The 24,830-nt window shown below is 44.5% G+C and overlaps 1 protein-coding gene across 1 annotated transcript in view; it reads right to left on the bottom strand.

Annotated features, from left to right (window-relative positions):
* Window positions 1-24,830, bottom strand: part of MYO10 (myosin X) — a 216,064-nt gene that overhangs the window by 161,961 nt on the left and 29,273 nt on the right. The window contains exon 2 of the mRNA XM_030856599.2: window positions 4,457-4,555. Within this exon, the coding sequence (XP_030712459.2) occupies window positions 4,457-4,555 (99 nt within the window). The remainder of the gene's footprint in view (window positions 1-4,456; window positions 4,556-24,830) is intronic.

The following is a 24,830-nucleotide window of genomic DNA, read 5'->3' on the forward strand; positions in this document are numbered from 1 at the left end:
AATTCTCCAGCCAGTAAAATATTTCAGGAGACCCCACAGAGAGACAATGCAAACAGAAAACCCAACAGGATGGTTGCAGAGAGTAAGTGTCTTGATTAAGTTGACTGGGGTAAGTTAAAAACCTACCCCTTAAAATACAATTAGGTAAATTGATATCACTATAAGCTATTTCAGAGCGATCAAATTAGGCTCTTTTCAGGAAGGATAATAAAATAGTTGACTCTCAAAGTAAAAAATCTAATTTAAAACTCATTAGTCAATTCTACAATGTTCCAAAAGGGTGCTTCAGTGATCACCCACATGCCTGGTGAACGTTTTAGAAAAGACAAAAACATTCAGTGCCAACTTCCATCCTACCCTGTTCACCAGAGTCGATCTTTTAGCCAAATATGGACCCTGCAGAGCCACAAAAGCGCGGTGCTCTTCTACAACTCTGTCCAAGGCTTCACGTGCAAGAAGACAAGTCATTTCTAACTTGCAGAGCACGTGCTGACCTACCCACGTGCTTCGTGCTCCAGAAGCCACAACTATGCATTTTTTCAAAGTGTGTTAGCATGTCACTCGCACTTTTCTTTTCCCATCGGCAAATACTTCACAGCGAGTATAACATAAGTTATGAGTCAAACGGGAACGTTTTGGTCCCCTGCACTCCTGGGACCAACCTACAGCAGTTTAAATTTTGGTGTGGGATGGAATTTTAGATTAACATAAAACTATCTCCTTGGCGAAAAAAGAATAGCTGAGCAAATGTGCAAAACCCTCAGAGACTGAATGAAGTAAGAAAACGGGCCCTTTAGGGCTCTCACCAAAAAACAACACCGCGTGATCGCCTATCTACCCCCGTCCCCGTGACCTCATTTTAGGATTTTAGTTACTCGTGGCTCCGCTTGGTTTCCGACACGAAACAGGATTTTGAAAACTGCTTTTTAATCCACCTGAGCACTATTTCGCCGCAGTCAGCACAATCCCTGGCCACGCTTGAGGTGAAATGACGGCTGGAATTGGGGGTGGGGTGGGGGGAGGGATGGAATGCACAGAGAGGAAGGGAAAGCTTCTCAGGGCCTAGGGAAAATTTTCCACCGCTGCCTCAAGCTCTTTTCCTTACATTTGCTTCGTCCGAAACAGTAGCACGGGTAGTCCACAGGGGACTGAGAGTAATTCCTGCTCTTCACTGTAGTAACTACGACCTTAAGGCAGTTCTCCGACTCAAACACGGACCCGCAGTATCCATACCACCAGGTGAGAAATGCAGACTCTCAGCCCCCAGCCCAGACCTGCCCATCAGAATCTGCATCCGAAACAAGACCCCCAGGTGACTCCTGTACAGTAAACCAAAGCGAAATTCAACTACTAGTTTGGAAGCTGTTCACAGATTCTGAGCGGTCCTATTTTGGTAACATAAAAATTGTACTAGAACTGTTTATAGAGATACAGAACAATACCCACTTGACAGCTTTTACCCGTTACCATTTGACCTCAAACGCTGATATCTTTTTCTTTCTACTGTGGGAAGATGTACACACTGACATAAAAAGGATGACAATGGCAAATTTTAAGTGTACAGTTCAGTGGCATCAAGCACAGTCACATTGTTGTGCAACCATCACCATGATGTATCTTCAGAACTTTTTCATCTTCCCAAACTAAAACTCTGGACCCATTCAATAACTCCCCATTCTCCCTTTCTGTAGAAACACCAATATCCTAACACTCTTTAACAACATACCAAATTGGGCTGAAATTAGCCCATACTTTGAAAAGTTACCACGGGTTTGATCAGGACAAGGTCATGCTCTACACCTCTGACCCTGATTCCTTCAGAAATCTATATCAGATAAACAGCAGGTGTGTCTGTCCTGGGGACCAGAACCAGGTAATGAACTTCTAACCCTTGGTGGCTACGCCTGTGTGTTCCACAGGGAATCTGTAATGTCAAGAGAGGAAGGAGTAGGTCAGAAAAGAGAGAAACAAAAGTCTTCTGGCCACTGCCAGCTCCTGATCCACGTCTTTCCAACCAGCCTCACTTTTGTCACATTTTAAACCCTGTATCTCCTACATGGGTCACCAAGCTAATTACAGTTGTCATACTTGGGAATGACAGAGCGGACAGTGTAAGACCACGGATTTGATGACCGATTGAAGACTCGAAGTCAAATCTGGGAGTTGTTTCCACGTTTAAGTATATGCTTTTCTGGTTTAGTTCTTTCTAAAGCCACAATCCATAAGTACCGTCAAGAAGGAAGAGAATTGCTGACCTGACCAACCCTTTCCATGCCTCATGGAGGGCTGCCCATTGACCAGCTGGCAATGGTGTCACAGGACACAGACTGCTGACCACGCGACACCGACAGTAAGTAGCACTAACAGGCTGCTAGAATTGCTGTGACGCCTCTGCGGAGCAAAGCGAAGTTTGATAGGAACAGAAAGCATCCTCAGAATCTCCAAGACACTCCGTTAAGCAAAATAAGCCAGTAACAGAAAAGGACAAATGCTGTTATGATTCCACTCATATAAGTATCTAAAGGAGTCAAAATCATAGAGACAGAAAGTAGAAAGGTGGTTACCAAGTGCTGGGGGAGGTGAGATGGGGAATTAAGCGTTTGCTAGGTACAGAGTCTCAGTATTACAAGATGAAAAAGTTCTAGAGGTCTACTGCCCGACAACGGGAACGGACTTAACACTACTGAACTATACATTTCAACGTGGTTAAGATGGGAATTTTAACGTTATGTGGTTTTTATCACAATTTTTCTTAAGAGGAAAAAAAGGGGAAAAAAGTAAAGTATCTTTGGGATTAAAACATAAGTAGACCTAATTATTGTAATGTAATAAAAATAGTTATGGGGACAAAAACAAACAAACAAACAAAATAATAAGTCGACAAAAAAAGAAAAGAATTCCCCATTAAGTTCTGTCAAGTCAGGTACACGGTTTAAATATTGTTTTCCCTTTTTTATTAGCATCTTGAGAAGTATGTACAAGACCTGAAAGAAACTGAATTCTCATCTGGGGAAAGTGAGATGGCAAGAGGGGAGGAGTGAAGGCAAGACAGAAAAACGCTGGCCAGGTCACTTGGTCCTTAGTTTACAGGTCACATCACACTACCCGAGAACCTGATGGGAAAGAGACCAGACGGGGCATCAGTGACTGGGAGACACTGGATTCCCAGTGGTCTCTTTGCTCCCCTCTCCCTGCACCCACCACCCCCCTCTCTCCATTGCACATCACAGCTATATCTTCATCAACAGACAAATACTGAAGCACCATTCAAGACTCTCGGATGAAAAAGTAACTGAGGAATTGCAAAATAGCCCAGAAACATCACTGCTTATTAATCCAAGAAATGAGGAATGTACCACCAAGAGGATCATCTCTGCTCAAGGTTTTGATAACCAAGTAGCCCATCAGCCGCAAACTATACAACAGTGACCTTGAAGATTTTGTTCTCAACACAACTTGCAAACAAAATTCAGCAACTGAGAGTTTGAAATACTGGCATATGATGTCATTTTAGTCCTTTATGTCTTCAATTTTAATATGTGTCTCTGTGGGAGGTACCCATTTCTAAAATTAAAATTCCTTGGGATTAAAGACACACACAACTATATATAAGATAGGTAACCAACAAGGACCTACTGTGTAGCACAGCGAACTCTACTCAATATCTTGTAATAACCTATAATGGAAAAGAATCTGGAAAAAAAATTTCTATATAACTGAATCACTGTGCTATACACCTGAAACTAACACAACATTGTAAATTAACTATATTTCAATTTAAAAAATTTTTAATTGGTTTCCTTATAAAATGGAGAAACTGGGCTCCTTTCACCATTGTCCAAATATAAGCAGTGGGCCAGTTTCTGGATTCAGGTATTTGTTTTCAGTGATATGGCTTTTCACTTGTTTTACACTGAAGAATAGGGACCCTGGAGCAGTGGTTCCCACAAACAGAAGGAGCTTCTTCAGTTGTTTCACAAGCTGATGAAGAGGCTCAGGTTAGGTGGTTTGGTGCATCCTGTCCTTACAGGGACCAGGACACTGCTACAGTCTCACTGGCAGGCCAGTACTTCCAACACTAGGAAAGTTGACGAATTTTAAGGGAACGTGGTCATGAAACCAATCGGGAAATATTGATATATTTGAACTTTTTCTCAAATTGCTTGCACCCTATACTTCTGATTCTTCTTGATCCCCAGGAAGGAAACCAGCCAAGTGTGGTGCTCTTCTGTCCAGTACTAGTTAGAACACTTTGATTTCGATTTGGGAGAATTTTTTATTGTGTCGCTCACACACTCGAGGTGTGCATTACACATTCCTTTTGGGATTCTGTTGTATCACTTAGAAAAGATGTTTAAGGTATGAAGGGCGAGGAGAATAAGCACACGTGCCCTTACGTAGGGTCACCCAAGGAAGCAGAACACGGATGTCACGAAGCTGCAGGGACTCTGCTCACCTGACCATAGTCCGTCCGGAAGACAATGACGCCCTCTGCACAGGAATTTACAGTACTTGGAAAATGCTGGCCATTTTCTCTCAGCCAGACCCGTGTTCCCTGTAAACAAAACAAGCAGGATTTAACTATGAGTTTGGATTGCATTTTGTGGCAAAACACCACTCTTAAAATTACTATGACTACTACATTCCTTAAAAATCACCTTTTGAAAAGCAAACATCTTTCTCAAATAAGCAAGGAATGAATCTTCAAAGAAAGCATCACCCACAGCCTTACACGTGTACAAGTGTGACTGAGACAGAGTCCCACCAGACAGAGAAAGGACAGAGAAAATAGTACTAAAATGCAACTGAGGGACTTCCCTGGTGGCGCAGTAGTTAAGAATCCACCTGCCAATGCAGGGGACACGGGTTCGAGCCCTGGCCCGGGAAGATCCCACATGCCACGGAGCAACTGAGCCCGTGTGCCACAACTACTGAGCCTGCGTGCCTAGAGTCTGTGCTCCGCAACAACAGAAGCTACCGCAATGAGAAGCCCGTGCACTGCAACGAAAAGTAGCCCCCGCTCGCCGCAAACAGAGGAAGCCCGCGTGCAGCAATGAAGACCCAACACAGCCAAAACCAAAAAATTAATTAATTAAAATGCAATTGATTTATATGGATTATATCTTCACATAAACGCTTTAAGGCAAGCACCATTATCATCCCATTTTACAGATGGAGAAGTGGAGGCCTAGAGGTAAAGAAACTTGCCCAGCATCACACATCCAGAAACCACAAGTTTAACCAGGTCACCACACTGCTTCACCCCAAGTCAAGAACTCTTTGGGACCTTCAGGCTCCATCTTCCCGGGTCCAAGCCCCATGCACTTGCCCACTTGGAGGGCATCAGGACACTCCACTGACTTCCTACTTGGACCAAATCCACGTGTCAACTAGACTCTCCAAGAGAGGGATTATTTTTTAGTAAATATCACAACCCAATCCACTGGTGTGAATTTTGGTAGGATTCCACCAGACACCAAATGCACCGCAAAGTTTGCGATGATATCCCAACAGATAACAACTTCCAGATCCTACCGTTTTAACCCGGGCCACAATTTTTTGGCATTGATTTCATTTCCCTTTTTTATTTCTCCACTGGGCAAATAAAATGACAACCATAATACTTAGCTTTTCAATGCTGAATTTCCTCTTTCTTTGATTTCACAACATGAAAACTGTTTGTTTTCAAGGACAAGTGATAAAAAAAAGTTTGAAGAAATTACTGGGTGTTCACTGATCAAATTATAAAGAGTTATCTTTATGGGAATTCTTGTACATGGTGATGGGAATGTAAATTGGTGCAGCCACTATGCAAACAGTACGGAGGTTCCTTAAAAAACTAAAAGTTGAACTACCACATGATCCAGCAATTCCACTCCTGGGTACATATCCAGAAAAAACAAAAACATTAGTTCCAAAAGAAACACTTACCCCAGTGTTCACAGCAGCACTATTTACAACAGCCAGACAGGGAAGCAACCCAAGTGCCCATCAACAGACAACTGGATAAAGAAGATGTGTGTATGTGTGTGTGTGTGTATGTGAAAATTACTCAGCCATAAACAATAATGAAATACTGCCATTTGCAGCAATGTGAATGGACCTAGATAAATTATGCTTAGTGAAGTAAGACAGAGAAAGACAAATACTGTATGATATCACTTATATGTGGAATCTAAAAAAATAACACAAATGAATGTATATGCAAAACAGGAACAGACTCACAGATACAGAAAACAAACTAGTGGTTACCAAAGGGAGGGAAGAGGGACAAATTAGGGGTATGGGATTAACAAATACAAACTATTATACGTAAAATAGATAAGCAACAAGGATATACTCTATAGCACAGGGAATCATATCCATTATCTTACATAATATCCATTAACCTATAATGGAATATAATCTGCAAAACTAGTAAATCACTATGCTATACACCTGCAACTAACACAATATTCTAAATCAACTATACTTCAATAAATACTTATTTTTTAAAGAGAATTACCTTTATGACTTATGTATACCCAATGTGCTGAAATCGCTTTAGTATCTCATTATGTTATTTCTACTCTGCTCAACAATTTCATCAACTCCAACAAAAATGAAAGAGTGGAAATTTAATACCAAAATTATCACTTGAAATAGCACCTAAACTTCTTTTCTAGAACTTTCAACCTCATTTCATTGATCTGCTTAATTTCTGGGGTTTTTTTTTGCTGTACGCGGGCCTCACTGTTGTGGCCTCTCCCGTTGCGGAGCACAGGCTCCGGACGCGCAGGCTCAGCGGCCATGGCTCACGGGCCCAGCCGCTCCGCGGCATGTGGGATCCTCCCGGACCGGGGCACGAACCCGTGTCCCCTGCATTGGCAGGCGGACTCCCAACCACTGCGCCACCAGGGAAGCCCTAATTTCTCTTTTGATTTGAAATGTTAAGTGAAATATTAAAAATATATTGGTTATACATTCAACTTCTAGTTTAAGGGACTACTGTCACTCTCAACACAGAGAGATGGCAGGGGGAAAGCAATATAAAAGTAAACTAAGTATACCCATCACTTTATGCTACTTTAAGTTGTGTTACTAATAGCATAAATAGTAGCTTCCAGTAATGGAGTGCCCATGAGGTGTCACAGTCACATGCCAAGAGCCTCAATAATACTAATACTAAGCTAATCTTTGGTAAGAAAGGAATCCCTGCCCCGAAACTGAAGTTCAGAGCTTAAGTCCTTACCTAATGTCACACAGCTGGTGACCAAGCCAGGTCTCAAATCTTTCCAATTCCTAATTCCATGCTCTTTCCACACATCACACTGTCTCCTTAAAGTAATTCAGAAATCAATAAAATGCGCTAATAGGTCAGTCAACAACTAACACACAAAGGTCCCTTTAAGTGTTCAGTTATCACACACAACTCCTTCTAAAAGGGAAAATTTAATATATAAAAATCCAACTTACAAGTTACTCCCTCAGTGCCAATGTTGATCCTGCTTAAAATACACCAGCCAGGACCTAAAACGTTTGTTGTCAGCACTGTGACTCAGGATCCCTCGTAAGTCACCCTTGAGTTCAATGAAAGCATTTGGGGTCAGCAAGCTAGACCCTGGGGCTCTTGAAGGAGGGGGACCCAGAGGCAGGGCCACATGTGCATGAGGTTCCACAAGCGTTTCCGCCAAGATCAAGGTGGCTGGAGCCCAAGGTTAAAACGGCACCGGCTCCTGTTTCCCTTACGAGTTCTGTGACTCTCCCAGCATCCCCGCTACAACTCTATACAAGGACCTCCACATGGGTATCCCCTTTCTCTTTATTGTGGGAATTTTAAGTTGTTAACTCCAAACTTCTTCAACCCTCCCTCCGTAGAGGGGTTGAAATTCTCCATGATAAAGATGGAAAAGAGCATCAAAAATGAGTATGAAGTGTTTCTCTATAAACCCTGAACTGTCTTATTTAAAGAACACACGTAACACCAACACGGCCGAGTTGCCATGCCTGCACAGGTCAGTCACAGACCTCCGATTCCCACTTTGGGCTAAGACACAGGTAACGTCCAGAAAGAAGGACACGACTGTTTGTCAGTCCCGATTTCTTTATTAGCAAACAGCTCCTTTCCAAAAAGGACGTTTACTACAGGCATCTCTAAGACTGCTCTCTTTCAAATATCATTCCACACCAAAACTGCAGTATTTGTAATGTTCTAGAAAGAGACTTCCAAGTGCCTGAACTACTTTTTCATTCTTTTTAAAATTCACATGTCAGAGACTGCAACATTGAAAGCTTTCAAATACCTCCGTGTACACTCATACACACACACACACACTCACTTAAATGGGAATTTTCAAACCCATAAGGTAAAAACTTTTACTCATTAGGTAAAACCATAAAATAATTCACAGTGGACCTCCAACCCAGAATCCTGAATCCAAAGCTTTGTTTGCTATGACCATCATCTGCTTTGCTTTGATCAAAAAGGATTTCATGCCCCTGTTGACCAAGTATCAAAACTGTCTATTTAGTATGAATAAACAGTATGTTATGAAACATTACTGAATTAATATAAACTGTCACCAGAATTAATATAAACCTCCCAACTCCCAGGGGGTACACTGCATGCAGTTTCTTTTACTTGAGTTTTCTTGTTCTTTTCACCTTCTCATTTGAAAGTATGACCAAGCCCTTGTTGACACAGTCCTTCCTACATGAACAAACACACAGCTCAACCTCCTTAGTCCAAAGGTCTTTCCCAAGAGGTGTGAAGAGCTGCTAATAAACAAGTTTTACAAAATCCGCCCAGATTTCAAATCTAGAGCCCCACTGGCCAGTTTTCCTAAACCTACAGCGGTATCTTCCCCAGATAGGAAGGGAAATGCATTCGAAACACTCCCTTTGTTCTTTGAAAAAGTTTAAACAGGCAATTTTCATAGAATCAGAATTGCAAAGTAAAACTGGTGAAATGGATATTTTTACATAGATTGTTCTGGGTGGTTTCTCTCATCCCCCAAACTTTCTGCTTCCATTCCATTAGAATAGAACACACATGCCCAGGTCCAGGAAAGAGGCCACCCACAAGCATCTGAAAACGAAATCACAGAAAGACATTTACCAGACCATCCAAGTTTGAGTGGGGAAGAAAAATGTGCCCACCATATGCAAACCATTATATTCTCTCACTGTTAAATAAGACTGATAATTTAATGTACAATGCAGGCATATGGAGAAAGCTCCTAGCCGATGGAGAAAACTCACAATTAGAGCAAAGATACGCCTTTAAAAGTAGGTGGAACAAGTTTGATCATAAAATAGATGTTTTATTAAAACTTGGGACGTTTTCATCTTAATCTGAGACAGATACGTGTTAAATTCAACTTCTAAAAACTTTTTCTGCACATAATCAGCAGTAATAGTTTTACAAGACAAAGCACTTGCACAGAAAATTCCCACCTCTTTGATCTTTAGAGCAATCCTATAAGGCGGCGAGTAATACCATCCCTTCAAAAATAAGGTTTCCATTGCCAACAAATGATTTCCTGGCTCTAATAAAAAAAAGACTGACCATACCAAGTGCTGGTGACAATGTGGAGAAACTGGCAGTGATATAAAATGTTATATCCACCTTGGAAAACGGTTTGGTGGTTTCTTAAAAATCAAAACATAATCTCACCGTATGTCCCAAGAATTCAACTCCCAGGTATCTACCTTCTCAAAAAAAAAAAAAAATTCTAAAAAGCCTTGTAAGCAAACATTCGTAGCGGCATTATTCATAATAGCCATATACTAGAAATCACTTGTCGACAGAAAAAAAATGCACAATCTAAAAGCTGCGAGTTACGTTTTATTCGGGGACCTTATGGAGGACTACAGCCTGGGAGCCAGCCTCCCGGACAGTTCCGAGTTAACAGTTGCAAACAGGTAAGGGAGGAGCCAGGATATATAGGGTTTGTGCTGGGGGGGGAAAAAAAAAAGTGGTCAAACATCAAAAGATGACTGCTAAGCACAAAACCCAACATCTCAAGTTAATGATTGTAGTGTTTCTCTATGTGTGGGAAGTTGCAAGAGTCTGGGCTCATTGAAATTATTCCTTAGATATGCATCTTAACTATCTAGGGTCAAGATCCTATTTTTCTCCATCCTGAATTCCCCTCAGGGGGCACCGTTGGGGGCGACTGCAGTGGCTGATGGTGGGGACGTTCACTTTTTTACGGGAATGGCGGGCAACATTTTCTTGTCCGCACACTCAGATGTCCATCAACTGGTTCAGAAACAAAATGCGATAAATCTACACAAGGCTTAGTAATAAGAAACAAATCACAGAATCACCAACAAGGATGAATCTCAAAAACATTATGCTAAGTGAAAGAAGCTACACACAAAAAGGTAGAGAAGGGGCAAATCCATCAATGCAGAAACTAGATGAAGAGATGCCCAGAGCTAGGTGTCAGGGTGGGCACGCTGCCTGCACGTGGAAAAAGGAACTCTGGGGGGTCGATGGAACTCCTCTAAAACTGGACCGTGCTGATGCTGCACAACTGTATAAACGCACTAAAATCCACTCAACCGTGAATCTACAACGGGTGAATTTTATTGTACGTATTTATACCTTGGTCATTGCAAATCATTTAAAAAAATTGTCTCCCAGCCTATGTACTTCTCAATGGTACATGAACATTCTTAACCGCTCCATAATGGGAAAAACCCAATCATGTCTCTATAACCGAGCAACTGCAGTATCAAGAAACACACACACACAGCCATAATGACTGCATGGAAGAGCTGTGTTGAAACTCTGAAGATGGGTGTTGGGTTCATTAAGTTCTCCGCTCTTCACTAGGTAGACAAGGGGGCCTCGGAGACTACAAGGCTACAAGGAGACATGTCCGAACTCATCTCCAGGTGAGGCTGTGGGAGAGGGCGTCCCTGTCTCAATCACTGGCCCCCCTCCCTGGAAGATGATCATAAATCCCCGGCCAACGGTGTGTGACTGCAGTACCTCCTTGGGCAAGAAGTTGTACCTATCTCCTCCCTGCTACCACGGAAACACGACGTAGCTCTGCAAAGCCTAAAGTATTTACCTTCTGGCCCTTTACGCAGAAAGTTTACTGATCCTCATTTAAGAAGATCAAACTTCTACCACAGATTTCAACTTACTGTTGCCCCATTTTTAAAAAAGTTTTTTTCTTTTAAACTATTACATTTCTCTTCTGATTTTAAGAATGATTCTCCTCCCTGAACTTTGAAAAAAATGAGTTTAAAAATAAGGTAGGAAAACAACCCTAAAAAGAGATAATGATGATGGACTTTAAATACCATGCTGTGTGGCATGTTCTAATTACAGATTCACAGAAAAGAGAACATTCTTTAGTCAAACACACAACTCAGTCTTAGACCCAGAACGGGGCACTGCACTTATTTTTCTCCCACAACTGCTTACTTGGCCCACATTGAGTACCACGGTTCAGGAGTCTAACAACCTACACCATAAAGTAACAAACTGTTCCTGAAATGAGATCTGCTCTTTTTTTTTTTTTAAAGACAAAGAGGTCAAATAGATTTGTAATGGAAAGATTAATATGGTTATTTAAATCTGCAGTAAGTTAATCAGCCAAAAGAAAGTTCTCTTTTGCCGGCAATGACTTAGTAAAGAAGTAACTGGCTTAGAAGATGTCTAATGTAACAGGCTGGGACATGGGGGTCCCTGCTCTTGAAGATACTGAATTCCAGAAACGAGATGTGGGTAAAATGTGTTAGTACAAGGATTTAAACAGTATTTTAAAAACTGAGGTGTAACTGACATGTAACATATTAGTTCCAGGTGTACAACATAATGATTTGATATCTGTATATACTGAGAAGTGATCAACACAGTAAATCTAGTCAACATCCATCACCGCACATAGTTAATTCTTTTTTTCTTATGAGAACTTTTTTTCTTGTTGGTACGCGGGCCTCTCACTGTTGTGGCCTCTCCCTGTTGTGGCCTCTCCCGTTGCGGAACACAGGCTCCGGAAGCGCAGGCTTAGCGGCCATGGCTCACGGGCCCAGCCGCTCCGCGGCATGTGGGATCTTCCCGGACCGGGGCACGAACCCGTGTCCCCTGCATCAGCAGGCGGACTCTCAACCACTGCGCCACCAGGGAAGCCCTATGAGAACTTTTAAGATCTACTCTCTTTGCTAAGAGAGTAGCAAATATACCATACGGTATTATTAACCCTAGTCACCATGCTGTCCATTAGGTCCCCAGGATTTATTTTATATCTGTAAGTTTGTACCATTTGACCCCCCCTCACCCAATTCCCCCACCCCCTACGTCTGGCAACCACTAATCTGTTCCATCTATGAGTTCGGGGGGGGGGTTTGTGGGGGAAATGTTCCCACGTAAGTGAGATCTCTCCTCTTTTATAGTCATTTTTGTTGTTGTTGGAAGTAGGAACACCTTTTCATCAACTGAACAGATGCTATTTTTTTGCAATCCTTATCACTCAAATCCACCTCAAAGGACACATACAGACACAAAGGACACATACAGACACATACACATAACATACAGAGTCCTAACACAGGTTCTTCCACCACATCACTACTGACATTTTGGGTGAGGTAGTTTTTTGCTGAGCAGAGCTGACTGTCCTAGTTGGGAACCACTGGTCTAGAGTAACAGAAAGTTCTAGAGCCACAGCCAAATTAAAGGAGTTTTCAAACCCATTAACTGAAAGCAGACTCCACTGTCTCAATTCTAGGAATTTCCACAACCTCCCAAAGTAGGATCAGCCCAGACACGGTCTACCTGGGGCAGATCTAATTTCCGGTGACCTTGGCTGGGTGCTTACACAGGGAAGGGAGGGGCCTGTACAATGTGATTCAAAACATCTGACGAGCAGAAGGAAGGAGGTCTCCGAGGCAGACAGCTGGACGGCAGTACTAGGGGGACTCTCTCCTTTTTCTCCTCTCTTTCCACTGTGCTGTTTTGGGTTTTTTTAAATGTACTTTTCATGTTTAGAACTCACAATGTTTTTATGCAGACAGCTGGAACTGCAGAGACGAAACCTCTCCAAACCCTGTGCTCTTTCACCTCAGGGGAGATTTCAACCCCAAGGCCTTGCAAAACCTCAACGCACAACTTGTCAGAATGTTTGGAAACGGTGCAGGTGAGAACAAAGTGAAGCATCATCACGCGTACAGAGTGAGTATGAAAAATACAGCGTGAACACGAGCAGTGGGGACAAAGGAGCATTGCTGGCTGGAGACAAGCTTAGAAATGAAAGGAAAAGGTGGAGCCCAAGGCATCTCCCCTGCAGAGACAGCCACCCCTCGAGAGGGGACCTGGAAAAAGTGAAGCAGCTGGGCAGCCACCGTCCCCAGCATCCCTACTGCCGCGGGTGGTCTGTGCATTCCTCGCCACGCAGCAGGCAGAGCATGGGGCCGCCGAGGCTGAGTGATCCCCTGACTCACTTCCTCCTCGTGACTGTGAGGCTTCAGACCTGAGGCTGGCACTCCTTTCTGCACAACTGTCTCAGATGCCAAAGAGCCCTGGACTGCTTGGCGCCCAGTGGAACTTGGGCGGTTTCAGGCTCAGTGCTCAAAGGATGCAGAATTCAGGTAGTGCGGGCCCAGCACCAACTGCTGAGGAGGGAAAAGTAATGACAGGAGGCTGTGAGCACACAGCCCGGAATGTCAGAAGCATGTGGCGTAAGGATCCCAAGTTTGTACCATTTCACTGTGGTTATGGAACAGCGATGGTGTTTGTTTTCTACAATAGGCAACGCCAAGAACAACTGTTCTACACCCATCAGAGCTGATGCCACCATGAAATTCCAGGGGTAAATGTATTGCTGACACTCATCTTCAGAACTCATAGACATAACCCCTCCCACACAAACACTCCCAGAGACTGTGTGAGAAGTGTGGCGTTAACTCCCCAGACCGGCCTAGGGAAGTCTTTAAAGGCACCGCTTTTTTTAATATATATAAAGAATATATTCCAGCTCTCTGTAGCTGAAATGTGCTTGTAGCTGTCAGCTGCGTCATCAGCAGCGGCAACATCATTTCTTGGGCCTGCCTATGGGCCTAAAGATCATTTATAGCACTATTCCCAGAGGAAGATGTGTCATGTCCCAAACACCTAACCATCAACACATAAAAAACAGTATGGTTGTAAACTGAGACTGCCTACATTCAATACTATAAAGTTCACAATCTGTCCCGTGCCCCTGGAGAGTTCCCAGTGAGAAGGATCGTGTGGCATCCATATTCTTTCCCGCTGTCCGCCCGTAAGGTCAAACTCTGTCACCACTATGAGCTGTAGCTTCCATGCAGAAAATAACATGAAGAGTACGTGAGCAGTAGGAGGTGGAAAGGCAGAAAAAAGAAGAAAGAAAACAGTAAAAGATTTTGCCAACAATAAACTAATCTTTGTTCATTGTTGCCCAGGTGAAGATACAAAGACACATTGGTATCCCCCGCTCCCAATCAAAACAAAAACAAATTACGCTAACGGGCAAGACACCTTATTTATGAACTTGTAATTCTTTAAAGAGTTTATTCGGACTTCCCTGGAGGCACAGTGGTTAAGAATCCACCTGCCAATGCAGGGGACATGGGTTTGAGCCCTGGTCCGGGAAGATCTCACATGCCGCGGAGCAACTAAGCCCATGAGCCACAACTACTGAGCCTGCGCTCTAGAGCCCGCGAGCCACAACTGCTGAGCCCACGTGCCACAACTGCTGAAGCTCGCGTGCCCAGAACCCATGCTCCGCAACAAGAGAAGCCACCGCAATGAGAAGCCCATGTGCCACAGCGAAGAGTAGCCCCCCCTCACCACAACTAGAGAAAGCCCGCGTGCAGTGACGAAGACCCAACGCAGCCAAAAATAAATAAATAAAAACAAATAAATAAATTTTAAAAGAAAGTTTATTCCCCTGATTATGGGGTTCCAACTTGCCAACTGATTCCATCCCGGCTTTATATTCTAATTTTCTCTACCTTCCTCACAACTCCTCCAAACAGCTTTTCAGTTTTTCTTTCAAACTACAGTGACTAGAAATAATCCCAGAAACAATTTGACACTGAAAGAAACGAGACATCTCCAAGCCGCTGAGACAATCTCAGACAGTGTAGGAATGTGACAATCCAAGGAACAAAAAACGAATTATTCCATCTCTTAGTTAACCAATCATCACACAGCCAACACACATGTGTTTAAAAGAAAACAGAAAATGGACCCAAAGAATGAGCCAACACACCTAAAATCTATTCAATCTATAAATCACTTCACCCATAAATCCATCCACCCACCCACCCGGCCAGCTTTCAGCAAGCATCTTTTGAGCCCCCTACTACATACGTACCAGGCACTCTGAAAAGATTCACCAGTATATAAAACCGTTCCTGCTCTAAACCATTTATATGTTAGGGTAAAGCTATGCCTGTTCTAATACTCTCTTCCTATATAGTCTTTCTTCTGAAGAAAGGAATTAGGTAACAGGAAGAGCAGAAGAATAAGAGAAGGAAGAGAAGCAGGTAAATGGGAATGGGCCTTGCAGACTTTATAAAATGAAGACAACTGTTCTAAGAACTCTCAAAAACTACTGGAAATCCTCTCTAAGGGACACAAAACAAAAGGCTTCAGAACTGCGTTCCATTCTTCCTTTTAGTGGAAACAGTAGGAGATATAGAACAGAAGGGACAATAAAAGAACATCACAAGATGTTTTCACTCCTCGTGGAACGTAATACCAGACGTCCCCTACCTCTTATTTCCTAGAGTTCTGTCCTTTTCTATTCTTGACAAGAATACTTTTCTTTCAAACACACACACACACACACACACACACACACACACAGACACAAAAAAAACCTGGTAAGATAATGTTAATGAAATCCTGGCTGTATTCTGGCTACCATCTGTTTTTAGAAAAAATACACAAACCTACTCAGGAGTTTGTCGTTACTTCACAAAAACGAATGACCCAAGAACACAGTAGGAAGTAAATAAACTTGAAACGGCTATTTCTCATTTCAGCTGTGTACATCCTCTTTAATTCCTTTGCAGGATTTTATTGAATTCAAAAACATTTAATCTTTTTCACAAAATCCTACTTCCTGAATTGAGTTGCACAAGAAATCATCCAGCCCCAAAGTGACAGGTAACATGTTGGTGAGAACATGAAAAAACTAGAACCCTCAGACCCTGCTGGTGAGAACATGAAAAAACTAGAACCCTCAGACCCTGCTGGTGAGAACATGGAAAAACTAGAACCCTCAGACCCTGCTGGTGAGAATGTAAAATAGTGCAGCTGCCCTGGGAAACGGTCTGGCAGGTCCTCAAAAAGTTAAACATAGTCACTATACGACCCAGGAATTCCACTCCCAGCTATATACATGAGAAATGAAAACATATGGCCACACGAAAACCTGCACATACATGTTCCCAGCAGCATTATTCACAACAGCTCAAACAGGGAAACAAACAAACTGAGGAACAGACTTTTTAAAAAATGTGGTATATTCAGAGAACGGAGTATTATTCAGCGATAAAAAAGGAAGAAGAACTGATACACGTTACAGTATGGATGAGCCTTGAAAACATTACACTGGCTGAAAGCAGCCAGTCACCAAGCACCACGTATTGTAGGATTCCATGTACGTGAAATGTCTCGAAGGTAAAGCCAAAGAGATAGAAAGCAGATTGCTGGCAGCCTAGGGCAGGTGTAGGCAGGGACTGGGAACAGGGCGTGACTGCTAATAGGTGTGCGGTTCCCTTTATGGAGGGACGAAAACGTTCTGGAGTTAGACAGTGGTGATGGCTGCACAGCTATTAGTATATGTGAGCGTTCGTATATGAGGATATTATACCAGTAGTATACTTAGTGAACACACTAAAAACCACTGAACTGGACACTTTAAAAGGCTCCCTTCTATATGTGAATTATCTCACAAATGGAAAAGAGGAGAGGGGGAGAGAGACAAACAGCTGCAAGAAAAACAGGCTCACACCTGACTTCATTCACTCCCTGGATCCAGTTATCCCAAAGGCCATCTTCATCCCTGACCTCCCTCATTACGCAGGTCCAAGAAATTCCTCTTTCCAGTTTACACTGGTTTTTACTGGGTCTCCATCATTTACAAGCAAAGGAATACCAGCTATTATTTTTGCAGCAGACAAATATCATGACTTTCAGAAGACATCTAGAATGCAATTCACTCACCCATGTCAACGACCATAAGTTTTATATGCTTTCCCTAGAACGTCAAAACGAGTTATTTCAGTGCTTTGACGACGTGATGTATGTTATACTAGGATTTTATCACCTGTATTATAGGAGGCAGTGGTGGGTTTGTTTCACTAGCCAGTGAATTCCCAGCACCTAGAACAGGGCCAGACACACTGGATGAGGGATAAGTATTCATTCACTCTGAATCCCAAATCCTATCTCAGGGCCCCGGGCACTGCCCAGGGAACACATGGTGGCATCTGCAGGAACCGTGCTGCTCAGAGAGAGATGAAGCGTCACTCAAGATGTCAGTAAGAGGCCACAGAAACCGCATTGGATGCTTCCCCAGAAGGTGTGGACTCAAATCCAGCTCTACTACCTGTAGCTCAGGACAGCTGTAAATTACTTGAGACTTCTCCATGCAAACTGAGGAGTCATCTAACTTGTCTGTTGTACAAGCACAAGATCACACAAGACAGCTTACCAAAGTGTTCCAAAGGCACAGGGCCCTTGACACAGCGTGGCAGCATCTATATTTGGGGTCTTGCTGCCAGCACCTCCCAGGTCACACCCAGGAGGGCTTTCAGCCATCGTATGGTTTTCATTTCGCATTCCTCTGAATGCCAAGCTACAGAACCTAAAAACACACAGGCCTAGTTTAAATAACCACGGGAACTGACCTCTCCTCCCAACCACCAAAACTACAACTTCAGTTGCTTTCCAGCTACGAAGCACTTAAAAATAACTTGCAAAGACAGGCTACACCCATCAGGAAGGTGATGGGGGTGCTGAGGGTGGTGGAAACAGTCTAAGTGACCGAAGTGCCTGTGTTTGTTCCATTTGATATCTACCATGATTTTATCTAAATAAAATTATTTCTCTCCTGTGCCAAAACCCATTCCATCTCTTCTTGGGTTCCAGAGAGATCTGGGTAGAGAAAGACACTGTCTTAAAAAGGCAGCATATCCAACAGCCCAGTGGCAATGCCAGGTTATGCCTCCATCACTAACTTGGGCTGAAATCTGAGATTCTTCTCCAAGGACACAGGCCTCTCCGTTGGAGGGCAGGTACAAGACATGGAGGAGGACACACAGGCACCTGGCACACGACAGGCCAGAGAGGCGGCAGAAGGCAGCGGGGTTTGTGGTGGTTTTGCCGTTGTTAAGTCAACCTTTTATTTTCTGAAGAGCTCCAGATTTTACAGAGAAGTTGCAAAGCTAATACAGACAGTCCCCACACACCTTCACTTGGGTTTCCCCAACTGTTAACATTCATCACAGCTAAGGAGCCAACACAGGTGCATTACTATGAATGCAACCCAAAACTTCATGTGGATTTCACACCAGTGTTTCCCTGACGTCCTTTTCCTGTCCCAGGATTCCATCCAGCACATTCTACTTAGTCCTCATGCCTCCTCAGGGCTTCTCTGCTCTGTGACAGTGTTTAAAGACTTTGGCAGTTTTGAGGAATACAGGTCAGGTATTCCGTAGACTGTCCCTCCATCAGGGACTGTCTTAGGTTACCCTGGAGTATAGTGGTTTCCAATGATGGTTCAAATCCAGGAGTCAAACTGCCTGAATGGGAATCCTGGCTTTATTGCCTCTTAGCCACGTGGCCTGGGACAAATTAACCTCCACAGCCCTCGGTTTCCTCATCTTCAGAAGAACAAATAAACCCTCCCTCCCTCCAGGGTACTGTGGAGATTAAACAGGCTATAACTCTGAGAACGAAGGTGAGGGGATAGTCAGGAATTCTCCACGGGGAGACACAGTCACCGACTGACTGAACACAGATGCTGGGCCACAGCAATCCCACTACTGGGCATATACCCTGAGAAAATCATAATTCAAAAAGAGTCATGTACCACAATGTTCATTGCAGCTCTATTTACAATAGCCAGGACATGGAAACAACCTAAGTGTCCATCATTGGATGAATGGATAAAGCAGATGTGGCACACATATATGGAATATTACTCAGCCATAAAAAGGAATGAAACTGAGCTATTTGTAATGAGGTGGATGGACCTAGAGTCTGTCATACAGAGTGAAGTAAGTCAGAAAGAGAAAGACAAATGCCGTATGCTAACACATATATATGGAATTTAAGAAAAAAAAATGTCATGAAGAACCTAGGGGCAAGACAGGAATAAAGACACAGACATAGAGAAAGGACTTGAGGACACGGGGAGGGTGAAGGGTAAGCTGGGACAAAGTGAGAGAGTGGCACTGACATATATACACTACCAAATGTAAAACAGATAGCTAGTGGGAAGCAGCCGCATAGCACAGGGAGATCAGCTCGGTGCTTTGTGACCGCCTGGAGAGGTGGGATAGGGAGGGTGGGAGGGAGGGAGACGCAAGAGGGAAGAGATATGGGAACATATGTATATGTATAACTGATTCACTTTGTTATAAAGCAGAAACTAACACACCATTGTAAAGCAATTATACTCCAATAAAGATGTCAAAAAAAAAAAAAAAAAAAAAGATGTTGGGCCAGAGACACAGGACAAAGATTCGTAACAGGCAAACCTGACTTCCAGAAACCTGCGGTCCAGACCTGACGCCACGGGGCTCATCTGGGGACACACACAGAGCACCCGTGTGTGAGGCGCTGGCGAAGGAACCAGGCCTCACGGGAGCAGGATTCTGAAGGATGAGCAGGACCCCCCGCCACGGGCCAGTGGGAGTCTCAAGGTAAAAGGTCCAATTTCCTGCCAATTAGCTGAGGACTGGTGACGAAGATACACTGTCAACGGGCCTACCTGCTCTGTAAACCATCTATAAACTATGAACAGCTCCACACACCGAAAAACGAAGGCATTCACCTTCCTCTAGTCCGAGAAAGAAAAGTCTCAAACTCTAACCGACCAGGCTCTAGAGACCACTGACCAATAAAATGGGGGCCAAATTACATTGTTTTCCAATGCAGTAGACTTTTTTCCAACTATATTTGTTAGAAAACAAACACAAAAATACCCCCAGCAGCCAAGTCTTTGAGGTATCAACTTTTAATTCCACTTCAGTCCCTAAGACTCTTGAGTCACTCAAAGCTTGGAAATTCTCAAGATCTCCTCGAGTAGAACTGATAGGTGGGCAGAAGCAGGGGCCAGGGCTGTAGTTAAGACCCTACTGGGGGGGGGACAAGAATAAGCCAAGCCCGGGGGCAGGGGAATGGGTGAAGTCTGGAGCCTGCAAACCAATCGGCCCAGGGCCACTGGGGCGGGTAACTCGAAGCTCTGAGTCCTGACGCTAAGGGAGGTTCCTCCCGGACCCCTGGATGCCAGGCCCCACCAGCACCAAAGCGGCCCTGGCCCAATGCGAAGGCCCTGTGCCCTCCTTTCTCGTTCCCAGGAAATCTCTCACTACCCGCAGGCCAGCGGTGAGAACAAGGCTCAGTCCAGCCAAGAGCTGCTTGCCCAGCGAGGGGCGAAAGGGAATTTCCTAGGAGTGGAGTCCGGCAGCCCTGTCTTCCTCCGTCCCGCCCGACTCCGTCCTCCCCAGGCCACTCTAGCCACACCTGAAGCCTCACCACACACACACACCAACTGTCCCGCTCAGTAAAAAGCCCGATTCATGGCTGGCAGCGGGAGGGCTTGCGTGCAAACGCAAACCCACCAGGGTGAACCCCTGACACAGAGGGGCCCCTCCTGTAGAGCAGGGTGGACACGGGATGGGGGTAGGCGGGGCCAGGCAACAGCTCCACGGAGGCAGGACTCTGCCCCTAAGGCCAGCTCCCCGCCTCTCCTCCCGCCATCCTCCTCCTGGCCTCACAACATTCTGCAAGACGGAGCCCTCCTCTACTTCACAGCAGGAGCGCAACTACGGGAGAGGGAGCTCGGGACTCAGACGTCAGGCCGAGCAAATATCCAATAAGCTATCACGGGACAGAAAGGGCTCAGAAGGGAGGCTCTCGTCCCCTGACCTTACAGCAGAACCAAATGCCCATGGGAGCTTGCACAGCACCCAGGGACTAACTCCAGATGGGCAGAGCTGGAAGGGTGGGACCGCACCCTGACTCTAGGCCCAGGCCTTCCGCGGGGGGTGGACCCAAACAAACGAGGGCTCCTTCCTCCCCCCATCGCAAGTTCACCAATTCAGACATCCTCACACCTCCTCTGACTCCTAGGAAACACCTGATGCCCTTTGTACACCCCTGCACAAAGCAAACTCCAGCTTAAACGAGTCCAACACCTAGCTTAAACCACTGATCTGAACAGCTGCCCCAAGAGGGGAAAGCATTAGATCCAAGCGAAACCAGGAAGGAAGAGAGGCAGGGAGGGAAGAAAGAAAAAGAAAAGGAAGGCAAAGGAAGGAAGTTAGTTAACAAGGTGAACAGCCTGCCCGCAAAGCAGAACGCACTGCTCAGGGGTAATGTACTATGCACGCGAAGTATGCCTCCGCCGCTCTTATTTACCCCAATAATGTACGCTCATTGCAAGCCGAGTGTTTGTCTTGAAATTATTTAGCCGGACGTCATTTCCAAACAGGTTATTTAAAAATCATTTGAGAAGTTCTCACAAAACTGCACCTCTAACAAAACTGGCTTGCTAAACATTACCTAAAAATGTACGCTTTGTAAGCAAATGTCCTTCACTAGCATTATTAGGGACTCTGCAGTACCACCACCATTGTATTGGCCCACCAATAAAACACCATAGTATCCTACTCCAAGATTACTGAAAGTGCTATACTGGTGCGTGAAACCAGCATCCCTGGACAAACCCACGGAAATCCGTGTTTAACCATAACTCAGCTGCACCAACGGCAATGCATCTTCCTTCCAGACTTCCACAGAATGCCTAGGTACTGCTCTCTCTTACTAGCACCAGGCAAACTCGAAGGCCTCTTACGTCATACAATCCAAACTTCTTTGTCCTCCCTACAAATGCCACGGCAGCTTGTCAACAGACACTGGAAATCTAGAGAAATCACCACTCATCTCCACTGCCCTGATCCAGGTGACGGTGATGGCTCTCCTGGGGACATCGTACTTGGGCTCCAAAATCCAATCATTTAGAAGGGCAGCGCCAAAAGGGTTCAAAGACTCCTTCATTTGACTGGAAAGAGCAAAAGGACCCCCATCTACCACCAAAGAGGTTTGTTTAAAATGCAAGTGGATCATAGAAAACCAGTGAGGACAAAAGGTGCCTGGTGGCTAACCGAGAATTCAGCCCGATCGGGGTGACCCACCAAACGCCATCGAGCATTTGAAGAGGTGTCACTACAACTCCACAGACCCCATTCATCTCAAGAACTCCTTGAACTCTTGTTGTTCTAAGAAAGCGCTGACCTGCAAGTACGTGTGCCCTCTTGCTGTCATCAATCAGAGACTGGGAGATAAGCCGAATTCTTCCGAGAAGCACTTCTGGCAGGCATCGGAGGGCTGGAGCAGCTGAGCAGTCACAGAGGAAGTTGTACTGTCCTCCTTGGCGGTAACAGTGGCTAGAATCAGCTCCCAGGACTCCCGGGAGAGATTTCCAGGAGCTCCCTGCTCCCTGGAGGGCAGTTCCCTAGGGACCCTACTTGCCTCCTGGGTAAGTGTCTCTTTAGCCCAGCGCTCCCCAACAAAACTGATACAAGCCACATACAGGGTTTGAAATTTTCTGGCAATCACGAACCTTGGCGGAAAAAAAAAAGAAACAGGCGAGATTTTAATAATATCTGTTAAATAACATGTTACTTAACCCCATAGAGATTATATGTTTTAACTTCAACGTAGAATCAATATAAAAATGGAGAATTTTATATTTTTTTTCTGCACTAATTCTCAAAGTGTGGGGAATATTTTACACTCAGTGTACATCTCCGTTCAGAACAGACATTTTCCACGTGCCCACTAGCCCCATGTGCTAGTGGCTACAGCACTGGACCAGGAAGTTCTGTTAGACTCTACAGATGTAACTCTGTGAGCTAAGATGGTGGTGTGTGTACAAAGGCATGAACGCAGTGTCTTCTTTTTATTTGCTTTTTCTCATTTTCGGGAATATATACAACGTCCCAGTGACAACCAGCAAAGGTAAGTATGAATTACTCATCCTCACCTGCCCCCAACCTCACTTACCTTAGTTCAACATTCACCTGGGGGAGATAAAAGAACAATCTTTGTTTCTAACCTCTGAAATCACAATAAAAGAATGTGATAAGTCAGAAGTGCTCTAAGAATGTGAATTCCACATACCCAGTATACAAGATGATTAAAACAGCTTGGGGGAACTGGGTACACAAATTGCCCCGTGACATCTTGTTTTTAACCAAAAGGCGGAAGAAAAACATATCTGTTTACTGTAACACAAAACCCACAGCCATTTTAGCAGCTACGTTTTCTAAATTCTTGAACTCGTAATTGCACATGTCGGCTCATTATCTGAGTTATTGGTGGCTTAGAGTTAAGACTAATAAAACTAGACAATTAATTATACATTAAGCAGCAGAAAGTATGTGCTTTTCACCCTGAAACTACCCTCTTCTGCTCCCATCCATGACCAGATATGTTGAATGTGGTAAAAGAAAGAGGAAAAGGTCTTGCGGATGTAATAAGAGTTGTCCAAAGCAACTGTGTTTTTAATTGGGGTTTCCATGAGCTACAGGTTAGAAAGTGGAATGTACTTGAGGAACGGTAAAAACTACCCTGGAGCCCAGTGTGCGGGGATCTGAAGACTGACTGCAGAAAACCTGACAGATTTCCCCAAATACCCAGCAGAGAAGGAGGGGAGCAGCTCTGAGAGGCAAACTGGCTGTTCAAAACCCAGGGGGGTCGCTCCAGCCAAGCCATTGGTCCAACCCGGCCAAGCCATTTGTTCTCACTACTTTCCCATGTCCAATCCACCTCCACCCCGATCTCGACCCCCACCCTAGTCCCCTACACCTAATCCTGGCCCTCTTCCATCTACAAGCTGCCTTGGAACCAGCGTGATCCTTGCAAACCCTCCTTCCTGTCTTGCTTAAAGCCTCTTCCATGCTGACAAAATCCCTCCTGCGACCTATGGCCTATTGCACACTCTGGCCACTTCCTCCCCCTTTAGCCTCGCCTGGATTTTTCTCAGGTCCCACCCAGCTTGCACTGAGTCTCTGCCCACTGCCCTGCCAGCAATGCACCCTTTTAGCCTGGGCATCAACTTCACCCACCCTGGGAGGCCCTGGCCTGCTCGTTGCACCTTTGTCCCATGACGGAGAAATCAGTACATAAATCAATGACTCATGATACCAGCCCTCCCTGCTAGATGGAAGCACTGGCTCCACCTGTGCTAGGAAGGACAGAAGGATATAGACTTCTAACAGTGACCAAGAACATGGTGGACTTCAGCACAGACTCCACCCATCTTGACGCTGGGCGAGGAGAGTATGTTTGCCTTTTATCAGCCCTGCCTTATTAATGATGACCTTGACCTTCCGTGTCTTAGTTGCCCTAAACATACCTCTACAGTATGTATGTATGTATGTATATATGTATTTTTTATTTATTTATTTATTTAATTTATTTACTTATTTATTTATTTAGCGGTACGCGGGCCTCTCACAGTTGTGGCCTCTCCCGTTGCAGAGCACAGGCTCCGGACGCGCAGGCTCAGAGGCCACGGCTCATGGGCCCAGCCGCTCCGCAGCATGTGGGATCTTCCCGGACTGGG

The sequence above is a fragment of the Globicephala melas genome, chromosome 3 (assembly GCF_963455315.2).
Source record: "Globicephala melas chromosome 3, mGloMel1.2, whole genome shotgun sequence".
NCBI lineage: Eukaryota > Metazoa > Chordata > Mammalia > Artiodactyla > Delphinidae > Globicephala > Globicephala melas.